The sequence below is a fragment of the Carcharodon carcharias genome, chromosome 32 (genome assembly GCF_017639515.1).
Source record: "Carcharodon carcharias isolate sCarCar2 chromosome 32, sCarCar2.pri, whole genome shotgun sequence".
Taxonomy (NCBI): Eukaryota; Metazoa; Chordata; class Chondrichthyes; order Lamniformes; family Lamnidae; genus Carcharodon; species Carcharodon carcharias.
The window spans coordinates 28782919-28803395 of NC_054498.1; the positions used below are offsets into that span (position 1 = coordinate 28782919).

General features: G+C 42.6%; 1 protein-coding gene across 10 annotated transcripts in view; it reads left to right on the forward strand.

Annotated features, from left to right (window-relative positions):
• Positions 1 to 18384, forward strand: part of tpm1 (tropomyosin 1 (alpha)) — a 42219-nt gene extending 23835 nt beyond the window's left edge. For 6 of the 10 annotated variants that reach the window (XM_041178636.1, XM_041178632.1, XM_041178633.1 and 3 more), the window contains one exon: positions 17056 to 18384. In XM_041178636.1, the coding sequence (XP_041034570.1) occupies positions 17056 to 17138 (83 nt within the window). In that variant the 3' untranslated portion in view covers positions 17139 to 18384. Of the gene's footprint in view, positions 1 to 4216; positions 4495 to 17055 lie in introns of those variants that run through there. The other 4 variants (XM_041178635.1, XM_041178631.1, XM_041178640.1 and 1 more) reach the window with 1 other exon arrangement.
• The last annotated feature ends 2093 nt before the right edge of the window (positions 18385 to 20477 follow it).

Consider the following 20477-nt stretch of genomic DNA (forward strand, 5'->3'; position numbering starts at 1 on the left):
ACAGGCAGTAACTCTGAAATGGATAGCAGAACAGGCAGTAACTCTGAGCTGGAAAACAGAACAGGTAGTAACTCTGAGCTGGAAAACAGAACAGGCAGTAACTCTGAGCTGGATAGCAGAACAGGCAGTAACTCTGAGCTGGATAGCAGAACAGGCAGTAACTCTGAACTGGATAGCAGAACAGGCAGTAACTCTGAACTGGATAGCAGAACAGGCAGTAACTCTGAGCTGGAAAACAGAACAGGCAGTAACTCTGAGCTGGAAAACAGAACAGGCAGTAACTCTGAGCTGGATAGCAGAACAGGCAGTAACTCTGAGCTGGATAGCAGAACAGGCAGTAACTCTGAACTGGATAGCAGAACAGGCAGTAACTCTGAACTGGATAGCAGAACAGGCAGTAACTCTGAACTGGATAGTACCTGGATAGCAGAACAGGCAGTAACTCTGAACTGGATAGCAGAACAGGCAGTAACTCTGAACTGGAAAACAGGGCCGGCAGTAACTCTGAACTGGATAGCAGAACAGGCAGTAACTCTGAGCTGGAAAACAGAACAGGCAGTAACTCTGAACTGGAAAACAGGACAGGCAGTAACTCTGAACTGGATAGCAGAACAGGCAGTAACTCTGAACTGGATAGCAGAACAGGCAGTAACTCTGAACTGGATAGCAGAACAGGCAGTAACTCTGAACTGGATAGCAGAACAGGCAGTAACTCTGAACTGGATAGCAGAACAGGCAGTAACTCTGAGCTGGATAGGGGAACAGGCAGTAACTCTGAACTGGATAGCGGAACAGGCAGTAACTCTGAGCTGGATAGCAGAACAGGCAGTAACTCTGAGCTGGATAGCAGAACAGGCAGTAACTCTGAACTGGAAAACAGGACAGGCAGTAACTCTGAACTGGATAGCAGAACAGGCAGTAACTCTGAACTGGATAGCAGAACAGGCAGTAACTCTGAACTGGATAGCAGAACAGGCAGTAACTCTGAACTGGATAGCAGAACAGGCAGTAACTCTGAGCTGGATAGCAGAACAGGCAGTAACTCTGAGCTGGATAGCAGAACAGGCAGTAACTCTGAACTGGATAGCAGAACAGGCAGTAACTCTGAACTGGATAGCAGAACAGGCAGTAACTCTGAGCTGGAAAACAGAACAGGCAGTAACTCTGAACTGGTTAGCAGAACAGGCAGTAACTCTGAGCTGGAAAACAGAACAGGCAGTAACTCTGAACTGGATAGCAGAACAGGCAGTAACTCTGAGCTGGAAAACAGAACAGGCAGTAACTCTGAGCTGGAAAACAGAACAGGCAGTAACTCTGAGCTGGATAGCAGAACAGGCAGTAACTCTGAACTGGATAGCAGAACAGGCAGTAACTCTGAACTGGATAGCAGAACAGGCAGTAACTCTGAACTGGATAGCAGAACAGGCAGTAACTCTGAACTGGATAGCAGAACAGGCAGTAACTCTGAACTGGATAGCAGAACAGGCAGTAACTCTGAACTGGATAGCAGAACAGGCAGTAACTCTGAACTGGATAGCAGAACAGGCAGTAACTCTGAACTGGATAGCAGAACAGGCAGTAACTCTGAACTGGATAGCAGAACAGGCAGTAACTCTGAACTGGATAGCAGAACAGGCAGTAACTCTGAACTGGATAGCAGAACAGGCAGTAACTCTGAACTGGATAGCAGGACAGGCAGTAACTCTGAACTGGATAGCAGAACAGGCAGTAACTCTGAACTGGATAGCAGAACAGGCAGTAACTCTGAAATGGATAGCAGAACAGGCAGTAACTCTGAACTGGATAGCAGAACAGGCAGTAACTCTGAGCTGGAAAACAGAACAGGTAGTAACTCTGAGCTGGAAAACAGAACAGGCAGTAACTCTGAGCTGGATAGCAGAACAGGCAGTAACTCTGAGCTGGATAGCAGAACAGGCAGTAACTCTGAACTGGATAGCAGAACAGGCAGTAACTCTGAACTGGATAGCAGAACAGGCAGTAACTCTGAGCTGGAAAACAGAACAGGCAGTAACTCTGAGCTGGAAAACAGAACAGGCAGTAACTCTGAGCTGGATAGCAGAACAGGCAGTAACTCTGAGCTGGATAGCAGAACAGGCAGTAACTCTGAGCTGGATAGCAGAACAGGCAGTAACTCTGAACTGGATAGCAGAACAGGCAGTAACTCTGAACTGGATAGCAGAACAGGCAGTAACTCTGAACTGGATAGTACCTGGATAGCAGAACAGGCAGTAACTCTGAACTGGATAGCAGAACAGGCAGTAACTCTGAACTGGAAAACAGGGCCGGCAGTAACTCTGAACTGGATAGCAGAACAGGCAGTAACTCTGAGCTGGAAAACAGAACAGGCAGTAACTCTGAACTGGAAAACAGGACAGGCAGTAACTCTGAACTGGATAGCAGAACAGGCAGTAACTCTGAACTGGATAGCAGAACAGGCAGTAACTCTGATCTGGATAGCAGAACAGGCAGTAACTCTGAACTGGATAGCAGAACAGGCAGTAACTCTGATCTGGATAGCAGAACAGGCAGTAACTCTGAGCTGGATAGGGGAACAGGCAGTAACTCTGAACTGGATAGCGGAACAGGCAGTAACTCTGAGCTGGATAGCAGAACAGGCAGTAACTCTGAGCTGGATAGCAGAACAGGCAGTAACTCTGAACTGGAAAACAGGACAGGCAGTAACTCTGAACTGGATAGCAGAACAGGCAGTAACTCTGAACTGGATAGCAGAACAGGCAGTAACTCTGAACTGGATAGCAGAACAGGCAGTAACTCTGAACTGGATAGCAGAACAGGCAGTAACTCTGAGCTGGATAGCAGAACAGGCAGTAACTCTGAGCTGGATAGCAGAACAGGCAGTAACTCTGAACTGGATAGCAGAACAGGCAGTAACTCTGAACTGGATAGCAGAACAGGCAGTAACTCTGAGCTGGAAAACAGAACAGGCAGTAACTCTGAACTGGTTAGCAGAACAGGCAGTAACTCTGAGCTGGAAAACAGAACAGGCAGTAACTCTGAACTGGATAGCAGAACAGGCAGTAACTCTGAGCTGGAAAACAGAACAGGCAGTAACTCTGAGCTGGAAAACAGAACAGGCAGTAACTCTGAGCTGGATAGCAGAACAGGCAGTAACTCTGAACTGGATAGCAGAACAGGCAGTAACTCTGAACTGGATAGCAGAACAGGCAGTAACTCTGAACTGGATAGCAGAACAGGCAGTAACTCTGAACTGGATAGCAGAACAGGCAGTAACTCTGAACTGGATAGCAGAACAGGCAGTAACTCTGAACTGGATAGCAGAACAGGCAGTAACTCTGAACTGGATAGCAGAACAGGCAGTAACTCTGAACTGGATAGCAGAACAGGCAGTAACTCTGAACTGGATAGCAGAACAGGCAGTAACTCTGAACTGGATAGCAGAACAGGCAGTAACTCTGAACTGGATAGCAGAACAGGCAGTAACTCTGAACTGGATAGCAGGACAGGCAGTAACTCTGAACTGGATAGCAGGACAGGCAGTAACTCTGAACTGGATAGCAGGACAGGCAGTAACTCTGAGCTGGATAGCAGGACAGGCAGTAACTCTGAGCTGGATAGCAGGACAGGCAGTAACTCTGAGCTGGATAGCAGAACAGGCAGTAACTCTGAGCTGGATAGCAGAACAGGCAGTAACTCTGAGCTGGATAGCAGAACAGGCAGTAACTCTGAGCTGGATAGCAGAACAGGCAGTAACTCTGAGCTGGATAGCAGAACAGGCAGTAACTCTGAGCTGGATAGCAGAACAGGCAGTAACTCTGAGCTGGATAGCAGAACAGGCAGTAACTCTGAGCTGGATAGCAGAACAGGCAGTAACTCTGAGCTGGATAGCAGAACAGGCAGTAACTCTGAGCTGGATAGCAGAACAGGCAGTAACTCTGAGCTGGATAGCAGGGCAGGCAGTAACTCTGAGCTGGATAGCAGAGCAGAGGCTGTAAGTACAAACTTGTGCAAAATGAAATCCAGCTAATTCACTATTAATCTGGTGAATATTCTTCTTCTGAAAACCTTCATCTTGGCTTTGCACTCACCTTCAAATTGGAAACTGGCCAAGGTTGTTCAATTCTTTGCTCATTTATTTATTTTTCATTTTTAAATTTTACTTCTGCTTTCATCTGTTTTTGCCATTCATTTTTGTTCTGTACCTTTTCTCGCGCAGATAAACTGCTTCACTGCCATACCAAAGACATCTCCAATCTGCTGGCTTTTGTTTCTGAATTCTTCACTGAAGTTTTAAATGGGCTGAATCTCTTGCTCTACCTGTCATTGCAGCTATTTCTGGCTTTCAGTAACATCAGTCACTCTCCTTATTGTACAGTGTCTCTTCATAGCCTACATGTAAAATAAACACCTTTCTAGATGAACTGCATCCTTCTGCAATTTCTTTAATTTATTACTGAACAGCAACTTGAAAAATAAAGCCGAGGTTATGCTTTACACTGGAAAGAAATGCTTTTTTGGCAATTGCTTTGTTTCTCTCTCTCTTGCATGTGCACGATCCATATCAACCACTCCATTGAGTTGAGACTTGAGTCACATGAGTTGGTGCAATGTTGGATTTGGGCGATGATCTTTGTCTGTTCATGAGCATTCCATGTGATTACTCAAGTTGCCTACAATTGGAAGTTAAGCTGTGACCTTTTTAAGCTGATGGTAGAGCGGTGACTAAACTCGGAGATGTTGCTTCATTTGAAAGTACTGGACTGAAGAAATAGATCTCAGACTACAAGCAACAGCAGTTGAAACTAAAATTCAATGTATTTTTAAAAAAGAACAAATCTACATTTAATAAACATGTGTCTGTGGAAAGTTTCAATCTAGACTAGTTTGTACTGAAAGTGCTGAATGAAGTAGCCCTTTTTCAATGTATCGTTTTTCCCCCCAGAATATGAAGAGAATTGCTTCTCCTTTAACATAGCTTTCAAAGTAGCAGAATTACCCCAATTATAATCCTTTGTGTCAAAATGCTGGGCCCATAGAATTTATACGCCATTAATGTACAGCAAGTGTGTCGTATTAATACGCAGATCTGTGTTTGTGTTGGGTTCTGTCCTGTGCAGTGCTGGGTGCGAGGCCACCAGTTTAACTGCCCAATCAAAATGGTGCTTGCTTTTTTAAAATTGAATTATCGGCGTTTTGAAGTTTTAAACTGTTCAGAAACTGCCATGTGAATGTTGGAAGACAAATCAACGGAATCTCCCCTTTTGGTTCATATTGTGTTCATTAACTCAGTAAGATATGTGGATAGGACTGAGATTTAACCCCTGATGTTCTTCCCTGCACACAAACAGAAAAACTTAATTGCCAATTGTACAGTCCAAACGAATGAACTGCAGTTATTTATTCTGTAATCTGAACTAAGAGTTTACCCAGAAAGTGGTGAGCATGTGAAACTTGTATAGAGGGATTGAGGCGGCTGGCATAGATATGCGTTGAAGGGGAAGCAAGATAAGTATGAGGGAGTAAGGAATACTCTGTTGATAGTGAGATGAAGTAGAGTGGGAGACAGTCTGTGTAGAGCATAAATACCAATTATAGACCATTTGGGCTGAATGATCTCCTTCTCGATGCCAGAATCATTTATGAAGTGAAGTCCACCCTTCAGATGCATCTGTCCATTTTCATTGTACCTACTAATCTAATGAGGACCAAGTGGCTAATCACAGCTGTTTGCGTGTAATTGGAATAAGTGAAGAATGATGCATCAGTAAAATACTTTTTAAAGTGTCGTCCTGAGCTATATTGAATCCTGCAGAGAAGTTAATTAGGGGAGCCTTGACCACTGTAGTTGGGACAGGTATCCCTTTTTGATGGCTCCAGAATGGTTGTGCACCTTTGCATATAAGAGGCACAAGTGTTGTTTTGTTATAATTAACCTGCTGGCACAAATGACCTTTTTTCCATAATGCACAGCACCTCTGTAGACATGTAGCTATTCTTGACCCCCACTGTGCATTGTGGATGTCTCAGTTAGGGTCTCAAACTTTGAGTAAGTTACCAGCAGATTTAGTTTACAACCTATTTGGGTATGTGTTGCATTGACCAAATTACTTCTGGTGAATGGTTACAAGAAGTTATTCCACCAATCATAGCAGCCTGCACACAGGATAATTCTTGGGGTGATCGACCCTTCAGGATTGTCCTAGAGAATAAAGATTAATATCCTGGACACTGCTGTAAGCAATAGCCTGTCGGAAAATCACGGACATTCCAAATACACTCTTCTGTTTTAATTGAATACTCATTAGATAAGTTTATTTGGGGAGGAAAGCTGTTGACTGGATGGGGTCGTTTTGTTTTTCTTTATTTTGTGGGATGTGGGTGATGCTGGCATTTGTTGCCCATCCCTAATTGCCCTTGAACTGAGTGACTTGCTAGGCCATTTCAGAGGGCAGGTAAGAGTCGACCACATTGCTGTGAATCTGGTGTCACATGTAAGCCAGACTGAGTAAAGACAGCAGATTTCCTTCCCTGAAGGACATTCATGAACCAACTGTGTGTTTTTATAACAATCAATGATGGTTATCATGGCCACCATTACTGAGACTAGTTGCCATTTTCCTTCCGTCTGAACAGGCCTTATTGCTCCCGGGTGTATTAGGATTGATGTGTGACACATCCAGGGTAAGTGCTAAAGTATAGAAGGAAATGATAGAGATTCCTTTACATCTAGTACAGCTCTCTCACACTTGTGTGCTCTTCCCCCAGCCCCCTTCTGGATGAGTGATTACACAAGTCTTTTAGGTAGAGATTAGTTAATGACAAGTGGAGTAGGGGTTGCTTTTTTTCACATGTTAAGAATCATTCAAAAAAGAATGAAAGAAATCAAGTGTCCCAGTTGTTACAGCACAGAAGGAGGCCATTTGGCCCATCATTTCTGCACCGTCTCTCCAAATAAGTAATTCACGTAGTGCCATTCTCCCACCTTCTCGGTGTAACCCTGCACATTCCTCCTATTATAGATAGCATTCAAAATGGAATTAGACTGTTTCGATTGAACCTGCCTCCACCATATTCAGAGGCATTGCGTTCCAGACCTGAACCATTCGCTATGTGAAAAAAAATTTCCTCATTACACTTTGTTTGCTTCTTTTGGAAATTACTTTAAATCTGTGCCCTCTCATTCTCAACTCATTCACAAGTGGAAACAATTTCTTTCTATTGAGTCTGCCCAGACCCCATGTGATTTTGAAAACCACCACCAAATCTCCCCTGTCTCTTTCCTCCAAGAAAAAGAGTCCTAACTTCTCCCATCTGTCTTCAAGCTGAAGTTCCTCATGCCTGGAACCATTCTCATGAATCTTTTCTGCACTCTGTCCAATGCCTTCACATCCTTCCTAAAATGCACACTAGTTTGGCCTCAGCTGGAGTATTGCCTTTTACAAGTTCATAACCTCCTTGTGTACTCTCTGCCCTATTAATAGAGCCGAGGATGTTGTATGCTTCATTAGCTGTGCTCTCACCCTGCCCTGCCACCTTCAATGACTTATGCACATATGCACCCAGGTCCTTCTGCTCCCACATCCCCTTTAGATTTGTGCACTTTATGTTAAATTGTCTTTCTATTTTTTTCTACCAAAATTAATCACTTCATATTTTTCCACACTGAACATATGAAATAGGCCATTCAGCCCCTCGAGCCTGCTCCACCATTCAATAAGATCATGGTGTTTCGAGTTCCACATTCCCATCTACCTCCGATAAACTTTGAACCCCTTGCCTAACAAGAATCAACCTACCTCTGTTATAAAAATACTCAATGAACCCACCTCTATCACCTTCAGAGGCAAAGTTCCAAAGTCGCACAACCCTCGGAAAAAATTTCTCCTCGTCTCTGTCCTAAAGGGCAATCCCTAATTTTAAAACAGTGCCCCCTGGTTCTGGACTCACCCACAAGAGGAAACATCCTTTCCACATCCACCTTGACAAGGCCGTTCAGGATCTTGTAGACTTCAATCAAATCACCCCACACTCTTCTAAACTCCAGTGGAAACAAGCCCAGTCTGTCTAACCTTTCCTCTTAAGACAACCCACTCATTCCAGGTATCAATCTAGTAAACCTCCGCTGAACCCCCTCTAATGCATTTACATCCTTCGTTAAATAAGGAGACCAAAACTGCACACAGTATTCGAGGTGCGGTCTCACCAAAGCCCTGCACAACTGAAACATAACATCCTCGCAAGAAAGGATAGCATTCCATTAATTACTTGCTGTACCTGCATACTAATTTTTTGCGACTCATGTACTAGAACACCCAGATCCATCTGCATCTTGGAATTCTGCAGCTGTTCTCCATTTCAGTAATACTCTGCTTTTTTATTCTTCTTGCAAAAGTAAACAACTTCACATTTTCCTACGTTATACTCCATCAGATGGATTTTTGCTCACTCACTCAACCTATCTATATCTGTTTGCAACCTCCTTATATCTTCTTCACAACATACTTTCCTACCTATCTTTGTGTTGTCTGCAAATTTAGTTATCGTGCCTTCACTCCCCTCATCTAAGTCTTTGATATAAATTGTAAAAAGTTGAGGCCCCAGCACAGACCCCTGCGGAACTCCACATTCTGCCAATCTGAAAAAGACCCATTTCTATATACACTCCGCTTTCTGCCAGCCAGCCAATCTTCTATCCATGCTAATATTTTACCCCCCTACACCATGAGCTTTTATCTTCCACAATAACCTTTGATGTGGCACCTTTTCAAATGCCTTCTGGAAATCCAAGTACAGCATGTCTACAGGCTCCCCTTTATCCACTGTGCATGTTACTCCTTCAAAGAACTCCAATAAATTGGTTAAACACGATTTCCCTTTCACAAAACCATGCTGACTCTTCACAATTACCTTGTTTTTCTATGTGCCCAGCTATAAACTCCCTAATAATCAATCCTAACACCTTCCCCATGACAGATGTCAAGTTAACTGGCCTATAATTTCCTGTTTTCTGCCCCCCTCCCTTCTTGAATAGAGGGATTTTTTGCTACTTTCCAATCTGATGGAATCTTTCCAGAATATATGGAATTTTGGAAAATTAACACCAATGCATCTACCACCTCATTAGTCACCTCTTTAAGACTCTAGGATGAAGTCCATCAGGACCTGAAGACTTGCCAGCCTGAAGCTCCCATCAGTTTGCTCAGTACCATTTCCCTAGCGATTGTAATTTCACCAAGTTTCTCTCTCCCTTCCACCTCCTGATTTGCAGCTATTACTGGAATATTTTTTGTATCCACTGTATTGAACACCGAAGCAAAGTATTTGTTCAGTTCATCTGCCATTTCCTTATGTACTATTCACCATTGTCACTCTCTAGAGGACCAACTTAACTTTTTTTCCTTTTTAAATAACTGTAGAAACTTTTGCTATCCATTTTTTATGTTTGTAGCTAGCTTCCTCTCATACTCTTAATTTCTTCTCCTGATCAACCTTATAGTCATTCTCTGTTCTTTATATTCTGACCTGCCACTCATCTCTGTACTGTTATATGCTTCTTCCTCAAGTTTGATGATTTCCTTAACTTCTTTAGTGGGTGGGTTTCCCCTCTGAATTTTTCTTCATAGTAGGATTTTACTTATTCTGAGTTTTCTGAAATGTCCCCTTAAAGTCTGCCACTACTTCTCTATTGATCTATCCCCTAGCCTAGTATCCCAGTTCACTTCTGCTAGCTGAGCTTTCATGCCTACATAGTTTCCCTTATTTAAGTTTAAAATACTAGTCTTAGACCCACTCTTCTCCCTTTCAAGAGATAAAAACAAAAAAACTGCGGATGCTGGAAATCCAAAACAAAAACAGAATTACCTGGAAAAACTCAGCAGGTCTGGCAGCATCGGCGGAGAAGAAAAGAGTTGACGTTTCGAGTCCTCATGACCCTTCAACAGACGTCAACTCTTTTCTTCTCCGCCGATGCTGCCAGACCTGCTGAGTTTTTCCAGGTAATTCTGTTTTTGTTTCTTCTCCCTTTCAAACTGGATGTAAAATTCAATCATATTGTGATTGCTGCTAACGAGGGGTGTCTTTACTCTGAGGTCATTAATTAATCCTGTCACATTACACAATACTAAGTCTAATATAACCTGCTCTCTGGTTGGTTCCAGAATGTGCTGCTCTAAGAAACTACCTCAAAAGCATTCTATAAACTCCTCATCCAGGCTACTACTGCCAATCTGATTTTTCCAGTTTATATGCAGATTACAATCACCCATGATTATTGCTGTCCCTTTACAAGCACCCAATATTTCTTTTTGTACACTTGTCTTAACTTGTTACTGTTAGGGAGCCTGTAGACCACTCTCACTAGTGATTTCTTTCCCCTACTATTCCTCATCTCCACCCAAACTGATTCTACATCCTGATCTCCTGAAGCAAGGTCATCTTTAACTATTGCACAAATGCCTTCTCAATTAAGAGTGCCACCCCTCCAGCTTTTCCTAGCTTCCTATTCTTGAATATCATATACCCCTCAATATTCAGGACCCAATCCTTGTCAACCTGCAGTCACCTCTCTGTAATGGCTATCAGATCATATTTATTTACTTCAATATGCGCTATCACTATCAGTTCATTTACTTTGTTATGAATGCTACGTTCATTCAGAGAGAACATTTAGTTTTGTCTTTGTAACATCTAGTCTTGACTGTTGGTGTATTCTTAAGTTTTATCTCTCTGTCCCTTCCTGCTATTCTATGACCCTCGTTTCCCATATTACTATTATGGTGTCCTACCTTGAATCTATTCCTTGATTTGCCACACCCACCCAAGCTTGATCTCTCACCCTGCTTGTCTATTTTAAAATCCTCTCCACTTACCTAGTTACCCGATTCGCAAGAACACATTCCTGGCACGGTTCAGGTGTAGACCGTACAGCCCCCACTTTCCCCAGTACTGGTGCCAATGCCCCATGAACTGGAACCCACTTCTCCCACACCAGTCTTTGAGCCACGTATTCGTCTCTCTAACCTTATTTGCCCTTTTCCAAATTGCACGTGGCTTGGGTAATAATCCTGGCTTCTCATACTGACTATGCAGAACGTCCTTCCTTGTCCTGCCTATGTCATTGGTACCTACATGAATGACGATGACTGGATCCTCCACCGCCCACTGCAAGTTCCTCTCCAGCCCAAAGCAGACGTCCCAAACCCTGACACTGGGCAGGCAACACAGCCTTCTGGATTCTCACTCTTTGGCAGAGAACAGTGTCAATCCCCCTCACTATACTATCCCGTACTACCACTACATTCCTGTTTGCTCCCCCAGCTTGAATGACTTCCTGTCCCACAGTGTCATGGCCAGCCAGTTCACCCACCTTGCAGACTTCGCTTTCATCCATACAGTTGGTGAACAATTCAAACCTGTTTGACAGTTGCAAAGTCTGAGGTTCCTCCACTACTGTCTACTCGGCCCCTGTTCCTGCTTCACTCATGATCACATCCTCCTGTCCCTCACCGCCGACCAAAATGGATGAGCCTATTCTCAGAGGCATGACTGTCTTCTGGAACAAAGTGTCCAGGGATTTCTCTCCCTCCCGTATGTTGCGCAGTGTATGCAGCTCGGCTTGAGACCAATAATCCTGATCTGGAATTTCTCAAGCTGCTTGCACTTTCTGCAGATGAGTTTGTTCTGGATCACGCCGGCGTCCAATATTGCTCACATTCCACAGCTGCAACACAACACCTGCCCTGCTTCATCTGCCATTCCGTCAAATTGTCTTTTTTAGTTTATTTTTTTCATGCAAAGTAGGTGTCGCTGGCAAGGCCAGCATTTGATGCCTAATTGCCTTTGAACTGAGTGGCTTGCTGGGGGCATTTCAGAGGGCATTTAAGACTCAATCACATTGCAGTGGGTCTGGAGTCACATGTAGGCCAGACCGGGTAAGGATGGCAGATTTCCCTCCCTAAAGGACATTAGTGAACCAGATGGGTTTTTATAACAATCAATGATTCACCATTACTGAGACTAGCTTTTAATTCCAGATTTATGAATTGAATTTTAATTCCATCAGTTGCTGTGATGAACCTGTGACCCCAGAGCATTAGCTTGGGCTGCTGATTACTGGCCCAGTGACTCTTCCACCATCCCCCCCCAGCCCCCAGTGTCCTTCTGAAGTTCTATCCTCTTTACAGTTCACAATATTTTCCAATTGTCGTAAATTTTGAAATCATGCCCTGCACACCGAGGTTTAGGTCATTAATATATATCCGGATAAGCAAGGATCCCAACACTCACTCCTGAGGAACTCCACTACAAACAGCCTTCCAGCCTGAAAAACATCCATTAACCACTAGCTTCCATTTCCTGTCATGCAACCAGTTCTGTATCCATGTTGCTCCTGACCCTTTTATTCCATGAGCAATATCTTTTCTCTCAAGCCTGTTGTGTGGCACTGTGCCAAAAGCCTTTTGGAAGTCCGTGTACACCACATCACAAGTATTGCCCTCCCTGTTACCTCTTCAAAATCTCTGGCAAGTTAGTTAAACATGATTTTCCCTTAAGAATCCACACTGGCTTTCCTTAATTAACCCACATTTCATGTGTGTATTAATTTTGTTCTGAATTATTGTTCCTAGAAGCTTCACCACCACTGAAATTAAACTGACTGATGGTCCTGTAGTTGCTGGGCTTATTTTTACATCTTATTTTGAACAAGGGTGTAACTTTTGCAATTCTCCAGTCCTCTGACACCACCCTCAAGTCACAGGAAGACAAAAAAGTTATGGCCAGTGCCTCTGCAATTTCCACTCTCACTTCCCTGAGTATCCTTGGATGCATCTCATCTGGTCCTGGTGCCTTAACCACTTTAAATACAGACAGACTATTCAATACCACCTCCTTATCAAGTTTAAACAAATTTAGTGTCTGAATTACCACCTCTTTCATGAGGGCCTAGGTAGTATCTTCTCCCTTGAACACTTTGCTTCTGTCTTTATCATTTAACACCTCAGCCTCCCAGTGTAACTCCTCTCTTTCTTGATGCCTAATTGGCCCCAGCCCTCCTTTTATTGTTTAGATGCCTAGAGAAGATTTTGAAATTCCTGTTTTTTAGCTGCCAGTCTTTTTTCATACTCCCTCTTTGCTTCTCTCTTGTGCATTTATAGTATTTTCTAGATTTACACTTTTTTGGAATATTGGATCTTTAGTGGGTTTCTGCTGATCATCTTCAGGTTGGGCACAGTTCAGGGCCCAGACATGCTGATGCCTCGGAGTCAGTGCGGTTTTTAAAAAGAATGCCTGATAACCTTCACCTGCTCTTTTTTGGTCCACAGGTTTGACTATTTGAATAGAGTGCTGCTGTGAATCATTTACTTTTGCCTTGTATGTACTGAAACCTCTTTCATATCTCGCTCAGTTGAAGCTCAGAGGGGAATGGGGTTGAATGAATTATTGAAGGTCACTAGAAATTCCAGGGCCCCACGATGCTGGGCGGGAAACAAGCTCAGGCCAGAGATAGGGAGGCACGGTTGTAGCTGCCATTTTCCAAATCCCACGCCTGGGAGCTGAGGCGCTGTGTCAATTCAGGATGATAGAATTAATCCCTTGACTTCCAACTTGTACACAATTCACTTCAAAGCTTCCAAATTATTTTGAGTAATTTGGCCAAGTATTGGACAAAAACTATCTAATTTATACAGTCAAACAGTGAAAGGCCATTCGGCCCATCTGTTCTAATGCGTTAGATGCTGTATATCTTGATATGTTACTGTATTTGGAATAGTTCCAGTATTTCTGCCTCTTATTTTGTTTGGCAGATTTTTCTAAACATCACTTTCAGCATGAAATCTATTTTAATATCTCAACTTACCTGGTGTTCTCGCTGTATTTGATGTTTCTGAGTTTAAGTCTTGTGTGACAAAGGATTCCATGCTAAGGAACTATAGATGTTGACAGCATGGGAGACCATTCATCCCATTATGTCTGCTGACATGTGAGAGTAGTCCAAACCGAATCTCACTACCTTGCTCTTCCACCCCCCACATCTTCCTCTGTTACAAATATCCGTCAACTCTCCCTTTTAAAAGATGCATTAATCTCTGCTGCAAATAGCCCCTGTGTCAATCAATTATTTTTATGTCTTTTATTCACCATCTATTTAGACTATAAAGCTTAAGTTTCTCATAATTTATCTCATTTTTACACTTGATCAACCATTATTGCTCTCTTGTCACCACCCAAATTGGATCCAATTCCCAAGCGAAGACAACTTGACCAGAGTTAAACTGGGACGCTCACTCTTAGAGGTGCTTTGAAGATGAGCTGTAAAGACCAAATGTCGACTGACTTTACCCTTAGCTGATTTATCACTACCTGTAGTGGGGTAGCAAAATCGCACCGTAGAAAGTTGCAGAATTGTTGGGAACTGCTTTACTGCTTAGCTGTTTCTCTCGTCTGTGTTTTGTATCGTTTTTGTTTAGTTTGACTCCAGGAGTGGTAGTATCTTTGACGTTGATGTTTAATGAACCATACTGGTGTGTGTGGGTGTATTTCAGTGCCTGCCTGCAGAGATGCCTGCTTTTGACTTTCTTTTCGCTACTTGTTTGTTCGTGACTGACTTGGTCATTTTTAAAAAAAAATCCTTTTCTTACAAATGAGGTCCCAGCCTGTCACTAGAAAGAGTGCAGCCAAGAAACCCCAGCAGGTGTAAGTTCAGATCCCACTGGGGCAAGCTGTGAAACTGTGGACTAGCACCACCAGAAATAGATTACCCATGGAAACTGCAGGAGTAAATCACTGTCCTTCAGGGAAGGGAACCTGCCACCAAAACCCAACCTGGTCGAGCAACATATGAGCAGGAGTAGGTCATTTAGCCTGTCATTCGTTTAGCCTGTCATTCAGTAAAGGTGACCTAACCCTATATTCATTGATTGGCAGAACAGACTCAAAACTGAGATTGGTTTCAAATGTATTAAGGGAAATGGGGCACAAGTTAACAAAGTCTATGAATCGCAGTTTTAAAAGTTACAATCGATTAAGCATTGATTGCCATTTGCGTAAGAGAGTTCCAACTTTGTGCATAGAAATGGCTCTTTGTTTTGCTCCTGAATTGACTCTGCCCCCTTGTCCTAGACTCCCCAGTGGAAGTAGTTTGTCCCTTTCTGACATGTTTACCCTGACATCTTGAAAACTTTTTGATCAATTCATCCCTTAACCTTCGAAATTCCTGTGAACACGACCGTAATTTGTAGTAAAAACAAAATGCTAGAAATAATCAGATCTGGCAGCACCTGTGACAGGGAGAAAAAGAATCAATGTTTTGGTGACCTTTCATCAGAAAATTTGAGTGATCTGTCTTTGTAATTTAATCCTTAGAGCCCAGGTATCTTTCTGGTAAGACATTGCTGTACTCTGCCATGTCAAATACATCTTTCCTAAGGTGTGGTGCCCAGAACTGCTCACTGTCCTCCAGGTGTAGTCTAGCCAGGCTTTGTCTGGCTGAAGCATGACTTCCACCCTCTTGGATTCTAGTTCTGTAGATATTTAAAGCCACTCGTTTATTTGTGATTGGCTTTGTCATTTAAAAAAAAAAAATCCTTTTCTTGCAATTGAGGGACCAGTCTGTCACTAGAAAAGAGTGCAGCCTATACAGCCTGCTGGCTTCATTCCATTAGCCTTTTTTTATACTTGTAGCTCCAGTCCCAACCTATATGGTTGACTTCTAATGTCCTCTGGGCAGCTGAAGATGGACAATTAACCTCCAGTTTGAAAGTGAATGGGATAACGAACCCAAGTATGTAAATCGCTTTCTATGTAGAGTCCAATCCTATTCTCTTTAAACTGTGATGTACAGACAGATGATACAGTTGACTGTATGTGGTATTAAATTATTTTGTAAGTTCCTGAACATTGTTATTTTGGTTATTGTACCACAAGCAGGGTCTAGGGAGGTTTGTTTTTGCAAAGTTGCTGGCACTAGAATCTTCAACTCTTGGAACCATTGTCCTACAGAAAAGGTTTGACTGTGTGTTGAACTTTTAACTTGCAATGAAGCCTGGAATGAGCCGAAGTCTCTGGACTTTTGTCGATGTTTAATGCATAGTGGTTTGTGTTAGGGCATGTGTAATAATGGACAATATTTCAACACTGCGCAGGTTGGATTTGTGCATTAAGGAGAGATGCTATGCTGGTTTTCTATCTCGTGTTCTCTCGCCTAACCTCAAACTCTTCTGCTTTTGTTTCCTTCTAACCTGACTGTGGATCCTGAAGATCGCCTATATCATCAACTAGAGCAAAACCGTCTTCTTGCTAATGAGCTTAAGCTGGCCTTGAATGACCTGAGTGCCTGAATGAGGGGTGGTATCTAGCCTGGCTTCTAGCCTTTAATCTGATTGTCTAATTTTCTCCTCTGACTAGTTTTGGATTGCCTGTCGAATGAGATTAATTTCCTAACCCATTGGTGTAATGTAATTTAACCAGCTTGCTAATTTATTCAAACTCTTAATATTAGATTTCCCAGTAAGTAAACTAGTCTACAGGAGAACATCTGTTTCAGCGCAGGTGCTATAAGTCATCACTGTGTTGCTTACAAACTTTGACTAGTTACCAGATATGCTTGCAATATTGTTTTTAAGCATTTAGATGTGTAATGGTCTAACCAGCTGATTGTGCAAAGTGTGCATTTGTAAATGCAATTTCCTTATATCTTCGCACCATATTCCCTGTTGCAAGTCACCTTTAGATTACTAGTAGCTGAGCTACGAAAGAAACAGCTTGCATTTCTATTGCACAATCCACCTACTTGATGTCCCAAAATGCTTTGGAGCCAATGGAGTAGAGCCACTGTTGTAATGTAGGAAAAACTGTTCCCATCCAGTTTGTGGTTTAAAGTTCAGTCTATCCTTTTATTTTACCAAGGGAATATTTCCAAGTTGTAGTTACACAGTGCACACAAGCAGGTGGCTTGACCTGACTAGCAGGATTCTATGTGCAAGCTTTGAATGTGAAACAAGCATCCTTGAGTTGATGTCTTATATTTAATACATTTATCTTTTAATCTTGCAACAGAGAAACTGGCACAAGCCAAAGAAGAAAACCTCAGCATGCATCAGATGCTCGATCAAACTCTACTGGAGCTTAATAATTTGTGAGCTGTCTTAATTTGCTGCAAACTGGTTGCCCCCCCTCAGTTGTCATAGGCTCTTCTTGAGAACAAGTGTCCCCTTGCTTTATGCAGATGTTTGGCAGGCAGCCACCGTGATGGCTCAATCGAAGATAACGCTAACAGTGATCGAAAATACTCCAAATTAAAAGTCTGCAGTATCCCACAATTGCTACATTTGTTTTTAGAAGTACTCTCCCAGCCAACAGTTTTCAAAATTACTGGAAATTACACGCTATATTCCGAAAAGCCTCCATTTTAAAAAGTTGTCCCCCCCGCTCCTGCCACTCAGTTTAGTTCCTGATATTTGCCAGAAATTATTTTTGAAACCTTGCCAAATATGTTCACCCTTTTGTTTCTTTTTCCAGTAGGAGTTTTCGTTTTAAATGGAAGAAATATATTGGCAACCAGATAAAGGGGAAATTTGGAGGCAACACTTTCAACCCGCTTATTTTTTTTTTTGTAAAACACTGGGTTTTTAAACACTTGCAAATTATTTTTTTGAAGGGAAGGGATAAAATATAGGAATGTTTTATTAGAAGGTCTGGGTGCTGCAGTTTATATAATATTACCTGCTTTTGTAACAAACGTGCATTTCTCTTGTTCCTTATGACTGAATTGGTCAATCTCAAGTTTGACCTGCAATTCTCCTTCCATCTAAGTTCAACATTCCTCGATGTGATTTGAAAAGTCTTGTTTTGTTTTAAATGTAATAAAAGACACAAATAGCAGCCCACCAACTCATTAAAGTATGAGCATCGTCTAACTCGTGACAAAATAATCAGTCAAATGAAGTTTGTTAAAGCAGCAATTAATTTTAATTGAAATGTAGATGGTAGTGTCACAAAATGCATAATGAGATTCTAGAATGTACCTGTTAATTCCACCCTGCCCAGTTCTGCTTCCCAGTCTAGGTGTGTGATGGGCCAATCCAGAATCTTGTGTTAACATAGTAATTATTAATGGGGTCTCCATGCCAACAGGGTTGATTTGCCTGACAAGTTGTTAAAACCATAAACATGAGTACACCAGCGTGGCTGAAAAAATAATTGCCTTTTTCCCTTTTGTGTACTGCTGAATATTGTACAAAATGTACGAATAACTTTTATTTGTTGCAAAAGGCAATAATGAGTAGAACATTCTGGTAATGCTTCCCTGTGCACGCTTAATTGTGAATTGTTTTAACAATATGCTTGTCTGTAAACGTTATTATGGTAATAAACACACACACATGAGATTTTGTAAATCAGTCCTTCGAATTTCTTAATGAGCTTCATAATTCTTTTTTTGGCAGGCAAAAGGCAGACTTGCATTTATTCAGCATCTTTCACAGCCTCAGGGTGTTTCAAAGCATTTTACTTCAAAAGTATGTCATTTGCAAAACAAAAACAGGAACAGAAATACCTGGAAAATCTCAGCAGGTCTGGCAGCATCGCCGGAGGAGAGTACAGAGCACTGTTCTGTTAAAGGGTCATGAGGACTCGAAACGTCAACTGTGCTCTCTCCTCCGTCGATGCTGCCAGACCTGCTGAGTTTTTCCAGGTATTTCTGTTTCTCTTTTTGTTTTGGATTTCCAGCATCCGCAGTTTTTTGCTTTTATCTGTCATTTGCATATAGTCACTGTTGTACTGTAGGAAACCTAGCAGCCAATTTGCATTCAGCAAGCTACCATAAGCAACATTGAGATATATCACCGTAATCTACTTGTGATTTTGGTTGAGGGATAAATATAGGCACTGGGAAAACTTTCCTAATCTTCATTAATGTAAGTCTTGAGAGGGCAGGTGAAGTCTCAGTTTAACATCTCATCAGAAAGATGTCATCTCCAACAGTACAGAACACGCAGTACCACACTGGACTGTCAGCTAGAGTTTTGTGCTTAAATCCATGGAGTGGGTCCCACCGCTAACCCCAAGGTAAAATGAGTTAGCCACTGAGCGAGGGCTGACACCTCTCAGCCTCACCTTTTTAGAATGTGACCCAATGCTGCCTGTGTCCCTTTTCACTGGGGAAGGTGAGCACTAACCATACTCAGCTGGTGTGAGCTCATGTCGTCTTACCCGAGTGAACTTAGTTGGGCACAAGGCTGATCATTTGCAGTTCCTTGAAGGATTCTGTGTGACTGATTGTAGATCTGTATTTCATTTTATCACTAACTTCTGGTATTTTGGGAGAATTACTTGTCATCACTTTAACCTGGTAACTGCTCAGAGTGAGGCTCATCACGATGCAATTCTGGATAACTTTAAGCTCCTTACTTGTGTCCTTGTTTAGTTTGAGGACATTAAGTACAGTCACATTAGTGCTGGAGAGGAGATATTACAACAGTCAAATGAATTCAACCATTCCCATTGGAAATAAGGCCCAGTGTCAACCATTGGTAGAATTTTGGCAATCAGGATAGGAAAAGAGGTGGAAGTTTAGGTTCCTGGATGAGCAGAATGAAGCCGTAGGCAAAGATTGGTTAATTCTTTGCGGTGATCAAGTGGAAGCCATATTTCGGGAATTGTAACGCTTATTAAACTTCCTGGACCAATCCCATATAGCAAGGGTAGGCTGGACTAGTGATCCAGAGACTGAGGGTAATGCTCTGGGGACCCAGGTTCGAATCCCACCACAGCAGATGGCGAAATTTGAATCTAATGATGACCATGAAACCATTTTCGATTATTGGAAAAACCCATCTGGTTCACTTATACTCTTTGTCGAAGGAAGTCTGCTGTCCTTACCTGATCTGGCCTACGTGTGACTCCAAACCCACAGCAATGTGGTTGACTCTTAACTGCCCTCTGAAATGCTCTCAAACTGCTAAAAAGTCTAAAAGAAATGGAACAGGGCGGACCACCTAGCATCGACCTAGGTACCGGAAACAACAATGTCAAACTCAGCCCTATCAACCCTACAAAGTCTTCCTAACTAATATCTGGGGGCTTGTGCCAAAATTGGGAGAGCTATCTCACAGAGACTAGTCAACAGTCTGACATAGTCCTACTCACGGAGTCATACCTTACAGATAATGTCCCAGACTCCACCATCACCATCCCTGGGTATGTCCTGTCCCACCAGTAGGATAGACCCAGCAGAGGTGGCAGCACAGTGGTATACAGTTGGGAGGGAGTTGGCCTGGGAGTCCTCAACATTGGCTCTGGATCCCATGAAGTTTCATGGGCAAGAAAACCTCCTCCTGATTACCATGTACCGCCCTCCCTCAGCTGATGAATCAGTGCTTCCTCCATATTGAACACCACTTGGAGGAAGCACTGAGGGCGGCAAGGACACAGAATGTACTCTGGGTGGGGGACTTCAATGTCTATCACCAAGAGTGGCT